The following is a 12,683-nucleotide window of genomic DNA, read 5'->3' on the forward strand; positions in this document are numbered from 1 at the left end:
CCCTGTTCCTGGCGACCACGGAGTTGCTCTCTGGAGACTCGCTTATTCTGGACGTTCCCTGTACGTCGAACCAGATGATACGTGCTCTTTTGTGACTAGCTTTTGTTCAGCGTGATGTGTTCATGGTTCCAGCTGTCTTGTAGCGTGGGTCACGCATGGCAGTGTGAGAAGTCCAGCGTAATAAAAAGCGTATGTCACATGTCTAGGTGTGCTGTCACACATTTGCCAGTGAGACTCTCACATTTCGGTAGTTGGCTTTCTTATTTTAAAGTTGTTGGGCCGTGATGTATGGTGAATACAATGACCGAATCTTAGCATTTTTTTTAAAATAAAGAGCTTAAAAGCAAAGCAGAAAGCTTTCTGCAGATTCTTTAGTTTAAAAAAAAAAAAAACTCAACCTCTTAAACCGTGGTGAATTGCAGAAGAAGTGTGTGCCAAGCTGAATGCAAACAGAGGAAGCCCTTGACCGGGTTCGCAAAATCTCTGACCATATCATCTTGTGTCCTAGGCTTGGTTTCCCCTGCCCACGGCTGCCCTGCCTTCATTTTTTCCCACATCCAGGAGCATTCACTTGAAAGCCTGATACCTTTTTTGATTCTCTTTAATTCTTTTTGTTTTGTAGAAGTACGAATGAAGAGACAGGGTCTTTGAAAGCCTCTGTTTTATGGTGAGAGTGCAAACACTTCTCTTGGTTACACTGTTTCTGTTCCTTCCATGTGGATAAGGGAGTGAAGTGGTATGAGTTTTCTGAGAAATGATCTGAGGTGTCCTTGTGTTCCTGCCGGTGCCTCAGTCAGCCTTCCGCGCTGAACTGGGTGCCTTGGTTGTCCTCCCCCAGTTGGTCTCCAGTGTTGTGGGCTGTTGTGGGCCTGTTTGGTCTGTCTCTTGCCCAAGTAGAAGTTTGGACCACTTTGCCTAATTATAATATTGTACTCAAACCTCTCTCCTAAGTCCTCAGACAGATTCTTCAAGTTTCTTAGATAATTTGATAATTACCTAATTTATGCTTATTATATCCTTTCAGATTTTTTGAAGTGGCTAACAGGAGAATATGGTTGCTAAAACTTGAAGTAGGGAAAAAAAACTCCTAGTGAAGGGGGGTAATGATTGTCCTCATTGTAGGGGCCTGATGGGAACTCACATTGAGTGTAGACTATCAGCAAGTTCTAGTTACTGCGGAAGGAAATCTTCCCGCCACCCAGGGAAAGACAACTGTGGGCAGGAGGGCATGGGCACAGGCACGGGCACGGGCAGGGGAAAGGATTCGGGGAAGGGGGTCGGGGAGGGGGCAGGCAGAGGGAGGCGCTGTGGGCAAGCCTATCGGGAAGGTGGGAAGACTGGCATGCCTGAAGCCTGGGGAGACAGCATGAACTGGATGGCAGAGGCAGTGGTCACATCACAGAGAGAGGGCCCTGGAGTTTGAGGTTTAGCTGAAGACCAGTGCGAAGCAATTGAAGACGTTTTATGGAGGGAGGCAAGTTCATCTGGTTCACTGGCTGCTGAGGGGAAGGGGGTCGTACCGAGATCAGAACGGGCAGCTTTGTGAGGCGATGCTGCTGCCACAGTCAGGGCTAGCGGTCCGCGAGTGTTGGAGCTGATCCCTGCTTGTGTGTGTGTCTGGTGTTAAGTGTGTGTACTTGGGTGTTGACATTCTGCATATATTATGAAACCTAAGGAAAAAAAGGCATGAGACAAAAATGAACAGAAATAGAAGTGCTGGTGTTTTCTTTCCCATGCCTGTGTGTGGTCAGCATTCTGGGGTAAGTGCATCCCTCTGCAAACCCCTGTCTGGACAAGAGGTCACGGAGCAGTGGAGGCTGTTCGGAGAGAGGGATTTCGAGGGGACAGGAAGGGGTGAGCAGGGCCCTGGATTTCTGGTTTGTGTCACTGAATAGAGCACGGGCTCCGGCAATAAGCAGATCCTGCTCGTTAAAGTAGCTGCTGCCAGACTGCGCATGTGCATCCTGGTTCCTGTGGTGGCCGAGGGGCCCTGCAGGGAAGTAAGCATGGGACGTAGGTCAGTCTCCCCTTCATGAGTGTCGGTCGGGATGTGGCAGCTGGTACACTCTGGTTGACTCTGACGATTTCTTTAGCTGGGGGCAGAGTCGTTGATTCCACAGCCGAAGATAAATGATGTTAGAACAGGTGTGGGCTGGGGACACGTCGGGACTATCGCAGTTCAAGCCTGTAAGGAATTCTCCGCAGTCTGTCAGCTGTCAGCAGCCATCTTGCACTTGCTGAGAAAGGAATACAATGTTTCTTGAGGCCATAAGTTGGGGAAGGATTCAAGAATCAAAGGGGCAGGGGAACCCCATCACCTGTACAGTTTCCCTGAGACTTGGCATGACGACACAAGAGAGAAGTTTGTATGTTGGCATTTTTTCATATGTTGCTAGAGATCCATGACACTCCTGAGATATATAAAGATTTTCTTTTATTAAAAACTGCATGGGGGCGCCTCGTGGCTCAGGGGGTTAAAGCCTCTGCCTTCAGCTCAGGTCATGATCCCAGGATCCTGGGATCGAGCCCCACGTTGGGCTCTCTGCTCGGCAGGGAGCCTGCTTCCTCTTCTCTCTGCCTGCTTCTCTGCCGACTTGTGATCTCTGTCTGTCAAATAAATAAATAAAATCTTTTAAAAAACCTGCATGTATTTTAAAAGAAAATATGAACATTTTTTGAAAATGTGTTAAAATGCCCTTTTTAACACCATTACTCTGAACACAGTTTGGTCTTTGTTGTGATTCTTGTGTCTGCTGACACGGGGTCCTGCAGAATGAGACTCACATATATATATGTATGTGCCTTTTTTTCAGCTTTACGGATGTATAATTGACGAACAAAATTGTAAGATATTTAAAGCACATGTCATGATGACCCGATACAGCATATACTGTGGAAGGATCCCTCCCATCCAGTTAACACATCTGTCATCTTCACCTGTGTGTGTGTGTGTTGTGGGTGCGTCTGCACATTTCAATTACACCGTGCAGTGCTGTCAACCACAGTCACCATGTGTGTATTCGAGCTTTGGTCTTTATGCATCTTATGTCTCAAAGTTTGTACCTTTTTACCAACCTCTGTTTACCTCCCTTTTCCCCACAGGCCCTGGCAGCCACTTTTCTGCTGTTTCTGTAAGTTTGTTTGTTTGTTCAAGTCCACACACCAGTGATGCCATGCAGTCTTTGTCTTTCTTTGTCTGGCTCATTCCGCTTAGCGTGATGCCTGTAGGGTCCATCCATGTTCGCGCAAGTGACAGGATTTCCTTCTTTCTTACTGCTGAGTGATACACCCTTGTGTGTATTCTGTAAGGTTCCAGAATAGAATATCTCACACACTGCATCCTCTTGATCCGTTCATCCGTGGATGGATAGTAGGTTTTTGCAGCGTCCTGACTGTTGCGACTGAGGCTGCAGCAGACATAGGGGTGTGGGTGTTTCTTGGGTGTCTTGTTTTCATTTCCTTCAGATATATGCCCTGAAGCACAATTGCTGGATGGTGGGGTAGCTCTGTTTTTTTAAGTTTTGAGGAACCTCCATCCTGTTTCGCAGCAGTGGCTGCACCACTGGCATGCCCGCGCTGCCCGATTTTGTTTGGTTTTGGTTTTGTTTTTCATTGCAGGCAGCCACACCACTGCAGTGTCTTCCTCTGTTTTGTTCTTGACACCTTAGCGTGTGCGCACACACACACACACATTTGCTTTTTTTCCCTTTTAAAACATAAGTCGTAGAACGGCGCGGTCACGAGGGTCACACCTGGGGGCTTTACTGATGGTCAGAGCACGAATGCTGCTCATTTGGAAGCTGGTGATGGACGTGCCCCCTCAACAGACAGCTTTCTAGAGAGCAAAGTGAAATAAAAACCAGCTTTAAGAAAGCATCATCTCATTGACCACTCAGAAAAAAGGCCGAGAGGGGTAATAGCCCCATCACCAGCTGCGTCGGGGACTGTAGCCTAGGGTCTGCCGTTGTGATTCTCTCTGGCAGGAGCATGTCGTACTGATAAGATGCAAACAGCCTGGCGCGGTTGCCGCTGCCACTTCACCCAGGCTGCTTCCTTCTTGCCATTTAGACCAAACCCCAGAGGGGAGTGGTGGGCACCCCCTGACAGGACTGTCTCGGGGAGAGCGGCTGATAGATGAGCTCATTTCGCTTCTCTGGAAGTCCAGGACAGATGCTACATCTTGTGGGTTTGGCGCATCATAACCTCCTTGGTGCATACTTTCTTTCAGGGCCCGTGCTCGTCTGAGCGCCGAGCCTGATGAGTCCTGTGGCTGACTTGGAGAAACGGGGTCTCTGTGGGTGTGCGGAGCACCGGCACTGGCGCTGACCATTAGCCTGCCGCAGGCATCCCATTCCTGCGTCCGCCTGGTCGGGGCCGTGACTGCCACTTCTTGCACTGCCCACCCTCCCCCACCCCCCAGCTGAGCCTGGACAGAGTGGCATCAGCATCTGGCAGGAAGTGCCCCCTGCGGTAGGACGGAGAGCAGTATTTGATGCGGTGGCGAGCAGTAGAAGTCCGTAGACAGATGCCTTAAGATACCGAGTGCGGGAGTGGTGCTTAGCAGGCGTAAACGGAGACAAGAGTGGGAGTTTCTGGTGGCAAGTTGGGGGTCTCACGAGGTCTGCATGGGCTCCTCGCATTCCGACAGCGGTCAGATGGCTGAGCCAGTGTGATTGGCAGCGCAGTCTGGCAGGCGCTTTGCTGTCCGAGGCGAGATCCTGTCTCAGGGCTTTCTTGTAAGTTTTTATATTTTCCTTACTCTTTTTCCCTTTAAACATGAATTAAAGGAACAGAAGGGTAAAACCTGAAGATCAGGCATATTTATTGATGAAGGCTTTACAGGAGTAGTCATTTGCAGACATTGGTAAGACAGATTCTTTTAAAGTTTAAACTTAAAATATAACTATAGAAAATTTCCTAAATTGTTTCTCTCCTTTGAAATGATGTGATTGACTTGGTAGACATGTTACATGCATGCCTGTGGTCTCTCTCCTGTCATTACAGTGAATGTTGTGCATGCAGCTTTAATAATAATAATAATAATAATAATAATAATAGACAGGGTTGTTGAAAGTACTTAGCAAAGGTGACATTTCTTGATCCTATTTATTTTGTGTTTGAAAATATCTGCTGTATGTAATATTTTTAAAGCAAGGTTTAAACTTAATTGGATGATATTAAATCTATAAATGATTTTTAAAATTCTGATTATTTAAGATTTATTGCCATTTTCAGATGTATGGTCTTTAAATTGGTTTGGTTCTGATTCTATGTAAACTTTTTTAGTTAGCATAAATTGTTTTATTTAAAGAACACAGTTTGGGGAATCTAAAATACTGTCTGTCTTGTTTGCCTTTATGCAGTGCAGTCTTTCTTGAGTCAGTATATTTTAATCTGTTCATTGTTTTTTGGCTAATACTGAGGGAAAAAGAAAATCTTTCCTACACTGAAAAAAATTTCTTTGAAATTTTATAGAAAATTATTGATACAAAGTTATAAATGTCACTAATGTAATAATAAGAAAATTTTTAATTTTGTTTTTCCCATCCCAATTTTGAGTGTCACCTTGATTTTATATAAGCCTTTCTCCTTTTCATAAATTAGCACCATCTTCTCACTGAGTTTTTTTCTGTTAAAGAGAATTTACTTCATTAATACTTAGGGTAAATTTTAATGTAGGTAGCCTAAATAATAAATGGCTATTTGAAGTGGCCACGTGTATTTAGTAAGATATTTTGTCAAGTATATAAACATATTGGGCGGAAAAAAGGAATCATTTAAATATGGCTTGGTGAAACAGTGAATAGTTTTGATGTTTTTTCAGAGTGCAATGAAGATACTCTTATTTACATCAATGACTATAAAACACTTTAATTGCTACAGGCTATTTAAAACAACTTTTGTCCAACTACTAGAAATGAATTCTCTTGGGTTAAGTTAATTTTAAGTGTCTTCCCTGAATTTTTTTCAGCTGCAAAGTCTTCTAAATGCTCAAGAGGGTAGATACTGTGAAATTAAGTCATTGATTGCACTCTCTGATTGTCTAACTCCAGAAAGAAGGTAGAAGTGCGTCATTTGGTCTGGGGCTTCTTACAGGGTTTTTCCACAAATAAGATTACACATAAAAATTCTTTTTTAAAGTTTATATTAAAGAAGATACGTTTTTATTAAATTACAGAGCTTCCAGAATGAGGATCTAGATAGGACGTATGTATAAAAACATTTTGAACCATTGAAAGCACCTTTTAGTTTGTGTGAAGTTCTTCAGACGGCCCCGTTGTCCTTTGAAGCTTCTAACACCAGGTGTCTGTTGCAGCCCAGAGCAAGGTTGCTGCTACCCAGGACAGCACTAATTTGCGATGTATTTTCTGTGGTAAGCAACATTATGTTTACATTCCTTTTTCAAGCTGTGGTACATACTACTTGCACATTTCCATAACTTTTGTTTCCGTAGGCCATAGTCTGGCTTGTGGTATTCGGGGTATCCAGCAAGCTCCCGTTTTATGTCGTGCTCTCTATCTGTCGTGGTTCACGTAGTGATTCGGGCAGCTTTTGAGTTGGCTTCTTAGGACGTAGTCAGGGTGAGGGTCTTCCAGTGAGTTCTTCCGCAGTTCTTGCTACGGGAGCAAGAGGGGTTTTTGTTTGTTCACTTTTGTTTTCAACTATTTTGTTTGAGGCAGTCTTTTAATTTATAACTGAAGGGACAGAATCCATGCACCTCAGTATGTGTCGAGGACTGTGAATGTGTCTTATCCGAAGCGAGCGTTTGCTCCACCGGAGTGAAGCTGTAGGCACGTCTCGAGGCGGGTGGAAGCCACTGCTGCTTCCAGCTCCTCAGTGACTGCCTTCTTCCTGCTAAGTAGGTGAGGCGTGAGCTTGGGCTCATAGAGTGCTCTTGCACTCCTGTGCACACCTATGTGGTGTTCGCATGCATGAGCCGGAGACGTCCCTTAGCGGCCCCGAGTCACAGTTAGGTGCGTGCTCCTGCCCTTATACGAGGATAGAGCTGTGTGCGTGTGCACACACACATGAACACACACACAAACACGCACACCTTCCTCTGAATTGTTTTTATCCTTATTTGATTCTAAAACCTTCTGTTTGGAAAGTTATACAGTTCAAAAAATGACTTATAAGTGTTAGAACTTTTTTTTCTTTTTTCTTTTTTTTTTTTTGACTCCTAATACATAGATCTTTTTTTACTCCTGTATACCTTGACTGGCCCAGTTGTTCTATGAGACATATAATTATAAAGTATTAATATTGCTAAAATTTTATATAAACAGTTCAGCCGTGTATGTGTACTTTATCCACGTGACTCAAGTTTTTGATGTGATTCTTCAGTATTTCTCATATTGTTTCTTTACCTAATTCTTTAGAATTTAAAAATTTATGTACTGCTGGTTGAGGCAAAGAAGCATGTGTTATAAAATTTCCAAAAATAAAAACTCTGGTGTATTTCTTAATCACCTAAAGTTCCATTTTCGGCTTGCTCAGGGCGACACGGTCCCATCAGTGAGCCTGTGCTCCTGGTCTTCCTAACTCCCTGGTTCCCAGGGTTTAATCAGTGACTCTAAGCGATGCTTCTCTCGGCCTCCTCCTGGGGGTTCTTCTAGGCCACCTTTTGAACTAGCCATGAGTTATTATTCATATTGGTGTTATTAGGACTTTTTTTTAGTTCATTCTGATGTTCTGTACTTTGCTACTTACTATGTTGAGTTCCATATGCAGAGTAATAGATACAATTTACCCAATTGCAGAGAGGATTGATTTGCCCTTAATAAAGGTGAATTTTTAAGTTGTAAAATAATGTGTTTTAAAAAAGCAGATTTCCCCCCATTATTACCTTTAATTGATTTAACTGTGTACAATAATATAATTACCACATTGCTAAGTTTACACTTGATTGTACTGTGTATAATAACACCTCCTGGTCTTTTAGTCCTGTGTTTTTAAGCAGTCTGTGGCTAAGTGTGAAACCAGATTTGTGGAAATTAAAATGTGACAGCAGGTGCAGTGTGCTTTAGCCAAAACTCAGTATTAAGTCAAGACTGAAATGCCATTCATTCCTGGGTTTGAGAGACACACTATTCTGCTCTCCATCATTTATAGAGAACCTATGAGTGACATGGACACATTTTCTTTATTAGTCGCATCTCTGCTGTATGAATTTTAGCCAGGACAGATTAATATCAGTCCTTGTCTCCAGCTCTGGTAATAAAACAGAGACAATAATCCTCAAAATTAGCTACATTCTTCATGACACCACAGTAGGGATGGGGCAGGCTCACATGTCTCTTCTCCTTTTTCCCAAAAGAGAACCATCAGCAACCACAGGATGCTCATAAGAATACTGTCTTGTGCCCACCGGATAGGAAAGTGCCTTTTTTTGCATTCTGTGAGAACACAGATGCTCATTTAGGAATCTATGACTGATGTGAAGTCGTGGTTACAGTCCAGAAAGCATGGCGGCAGCTGGCAGCCTTGATTGCTCCTAGTTGTTGCTTCATGTCCAGACCCTCCTGTGGGTGGGACCAACCAGAAGGAAACATGAGATTGTGTCCCTGGAGTTAAGTGACCCTGAACTCTTCTCTTCAGTGCTTACGGTATATTTACATTCTCTTAAATACACATGAGTTTGAGTGTGCTCATTATTGTGACTTGGCAGTACTTATGGCGAAGAAACAGACAAGACAACTAGACTAAATACAGGTGCGAGAAGACCCCAGGAGGAGGCCCCTCCTCTCTGGCACACCAGGGAGGGGATGTGTGTGGAAAGACAAGCTGCCCGTTACCACAAAGAACCATGTAGAATACACTCGGAAGATCTTTTTTTGGATCAGAATTACCCTCACGTTAAGGGGTCTTCCTTAACGTTTTCCTCTTTCGGCTACATGAATACGTTTGTGGTGAATTAATTTTCTAATGATACCAGCCAGAGAATACTTTCCACATTTTTAAAACCTCCTTTTAAAACAAATTTGTGAAGTTTTTAACTTAAAAAAAAAAAAAAATCCAGAACAGTTTCTGTAAATTGTTTTTAAAAGATAATTTTTTCTCATTCAAACTTTTTTTGAGTTAGCTCAAACTTTTGTTATTTTTAATCTGTTGAACAAAATCAGGGTTGAATTGAAAATTTGACACCCTTTTCTTGAATTTGTGTATTTGACTTATAACTTAAATCGGTAGATTTATAGTGGGGAATTTCATCTGTCAGTATCAATGGTGGAGGTCACAAATGCCTGTGCTACATGTGAGCAGTATGTCGGTGTCCTTTTTTGGGATGGGTGCTGGATGAATCTCTCTGACCCCATGGCATCCAGCTGTTCAATTATTCGAGAAGTATGAGCTTTTCACTTAAATAACAAATACTAATTTAAAAAATAATTAAGCCAGACTGGTTTCATGAGTTGCCCAGGCTAAGTGCTCACATTTAATATTTTTGGATAAATGTAACTTTGGATATAAAAAAATACTTCCCCCAAATAGTTTAGTTTATATTTTTTCGTGTTTACTTTCCACTCCCAGTCTTCTGTTTGTCCCCCCTTCTGCTGGAAGAGATAAGACATCTTTTCCTTCTAAGAGTATTAGACATTATTTATGGCTTAATATGACAGTCTGTTTTTACATCAGTATGTTCATTTCCAAAAGAAGGAAAGAATTCTAGCCTGTTTACTAGACAAGTTCTGTTTTTCATTTATGCAAAAACTTAAGTGTGTGTTTAACACTAACTTAAAACGCTTTTTGATTTTTTTGTTCTTGTTACTGATGACTTAGAATTAATATATTTTAATATTTCCTTTATGTGGTTTTCAAAATAGCAGACTTAGGAAATCTAATGAAATACATCACTGCAATTGTCATGTAACTTGTCTTTTAGAGGACAAATTACATGAATCATCTAGAAATGGGTAAAGAGATGAGAAAAAAAAATTAGTAGGTAAGTTTAGATCCACTTATCTGTTTTTCCACATTTGGGATATGCCAGTACTATACCAACATTGCCCGAACCTCATCCTTCTAGCTGCAAGGTTTACTTCCCTAGCACCGCACAGAGTTAACCAAAAATTTACGTTAGTACACAGAAGCATTTCTCTCGCACTTGTTTCTGGTACTAGCGGCCTACAAAACACTGTCAAAATATCTGTTAGGGGCGTTTGCTGGCACTCTAGATTTACTTGTTTACTGGATTCTGTTTGTTTGCTGGGTTAGATTTCAAGATTGTTCTGTTTTAACCCTAGGCTTTGTGTATTAGGTCCAGTACTTATTTCTCTCATGACACATTTAATTTTTATATCCAGTGACATTAAATTGTCCCATATTTAGTGGCATTTGTTATAAGATGGTAAAAATGGGTCTGCATTGCACATGGTATGTGGGAATGGATTAGTTTCTCGTGTCCGAACCATGCTGGTTTGAACGTAGCTTTTTGGCTTTTGGGTGGGTTTTTTGGTTTGTTTTGTTTTTGATTTTGGGTTTTGTTTGTTTGTTTTTTTTTATCCCCAAATGAAAAGTTACTAAGATTATCTATGTTACATTAAAAATTCAGATAAATAGGTTAATTATATATAGAAGTTTAGCAAATGTTTGTTTTCACCAGTGCTGGAAATGCCAACCCGTTAAATAAAAATGGCAGCTTAAATTGGGCAGATTTGTTAAATGCATTAGCGTTCTTCATCTTAGTAATAAGGTTCTCATGCTCTCTCTCTCCTGTTTTTCATTTCCAGTGTTCTATTTAGGTGAGTTTTTGAATTCTGATTTTTTCATTTAAGTTCTCCCTCTCCACTTCATGAATAAGTACCCCAAAGAGAATGTCTCATTGTCCTAGAAACGTCCAGCTCAGGTGCCTATTCAGATGCTCATTGAACACTTGTTTTCCTCAAGCTCTTCATATATAAATGTTTATTTTTCCTTTATCGTTGATGTTTTCCATTTGTTTCAAGTAAGCCTTCTGGAGATGATGACAGTATTATGTTGCAGTCTTTCATTTGCTGTGTGTTATGTAAAGCTTATATTTTATTTTGCTAAACAAAAAAAGAAGATACATTTGTAAATATGTGATGGTTTTATGTTATTCTTCTCATGATTTTATCTCTTCCATCCAGCTAACTATAAAGATAATGTTCATCTATAATGTTTTCCTCCTTTTTAGGGCCAACATTGCCTAGACAAAATTCTCAACTACCTGCCCAAGTTCAAAATGGCCCATCACAAGAGGAATTGGAAATTCAAAGAAGGTAAATTTTTTATAAGTTGCTCTTTGCAGTTTTTCTTTCTACTGCAGAAGACCTGTGAGCATCCTGATATCGAAAGTGGATTATGTCTTGTCAGCTGTTTAAAAGTCACTTAGCAGCATACAAAGTGACTTTCACTTCAAAGAGTCTTATTTTTATAGCGGTTATAAATTGATCTATGGTCATTATGGCTTTCACATAACTAATTTAACTAGAAAGTCGAAATCTTGTTGGCTGTTCATAGAAGTCATTGGTCTTGAGATATTACCATAGTGCTTAGTAATGGAATACAAACTCATTCTATTTATGATTAAATTGCTGGTTTGGCGAGGTCAATAATATTATCTCATTGCTTCAGTTCAGTTTATAAAGAAATACATTGGAAAGCCTAATACTGCCTCATCCAGGTATAGTTGTTTCTGAATTAGCAGAGTCTCTGAACTCTAAGTTACCAAAATCATAACAAAATAGTTTTATAAAATTCAGGTACATACAGTAATGAAAATTAAACAAGGTGTCCCATTTTAAAACAAATGAAAATTTTTGGTGATGTTGGTATTGCTTTTTATCACTATAGGTCACCTGTTTTATTTTAGAGAGCTGATAACCATTGTACGGATGGATTCTTCCATTTAATAAGCATTTGTTCCATGCCAAGCCAGCATTTCTTCTTGTGACCTTGGATTTGGATCTCACATTTGAAACGCTCTTCAGATTCTCCATGTTGTTTTGATACATGTGTCATGTTCCCCTGACAGACAGAAAGATGGATCTCTACTATGTTCTCTACTGGGTGTAACTGCTTAGCTCTTGGGGAAGGCCTCCCAAAATGAATTTTGTTTTTGTCACAGCCTTTTATATTCAGTTCAGTCGCTCCAGAAATAGCCCCCAAATTTGATGAAAATCTATGCAACTCTTTTGAGTGATGCTATTATAACATGCAAATAAAATTTTTGTAGAAGTAAGGGAAGTTTAAAAGATAGAATCTCAGTTCTATATTGAGTGTTTTAAACATACCAGAACAATTGCAAGAGTTAGAAATTGTAATGGTTCTGTTGCCCCTCCCCCACAGAAAAGTGATTAATAACAAAATGATCATGGGTTCCTGGGTGGCTCAGTCCGTTGAGCATCTGACTCTTGGTTTTGGCTCAGGTTGTGTGATCTCCAGAGTTGTGACATCAAGCCCCAGGTCAGGCTACACGCTTGGAGCATCTCCTCCACCTCTGCCCCTGCTCATCCTCGCATTCTCTCTCTCAAATGAATGGATAAATCTTTTAAAAAAAAGATCATGGTATTATCAGGAATACCATTTGTAGAAAGCTACATCATGGCTTGGCAAGCAAGGGGCCCGCAGGGACAGTTGCTGGGTGGGGACAACACAGAACAGAGGTTGGAGCCAGTGGAGGGTGCTGCCTGCTTCGTAAGGGTCTCCAATGAGGGATCCACTGC

At 41.3% G+C, this 12,683-nt stretch overlaps 1 protein-coding gene across 14 annotated transcripts in view; it reads left to right on the forward strand.

Annotated features, from left to right (window-relative positions):
• Nucleotides 1–12,683, forward strand: part of ENAH (ENAH actin regulator) — a 129,899-nt gene that overhangs the window by 84,463 nt on the left and 32,753 nt on the right. For 8 of the 14 annotated variants that reach the window (XM_059145080.1, XM_059145079.1, XM_059145084.1 and 5 more), the window contains exons 4-5: nucleotides 6,317–6,373; nucleotides 11,153–11,237. In XM_059145080.1, coding sequence (XP_059001063.1) covers nucleotides 6,317–6,373; nucleotides 11,153–11,237 — 142 coding nt within the window. The remainder of the gene's footprint in view (nucleotides 1–6,316; nucleotides 6,374–11,152; nucleotides 11,238–12,683) is intronic. The other 6 variants (XM_059145082.1, XM_059145085.1, XM_059145087.1 and 3 more) reach the window with 1 other exon arrangement.

The sequence above is a fragment of the Mustela lutreola genome, chromosome 14 (genome assembly GCF_030435805.1).
Source record: "Mustela lutreola isolate mMusLut2 chromosome 14, mMusLut2.pri, whole genome shotgun sequence".
Lineage (NCBI taxonomy): Eukaryota > Metazoa > Chordata > Mammalia > Carnivora > Mustelidae > Mustela > Mustela lutreola.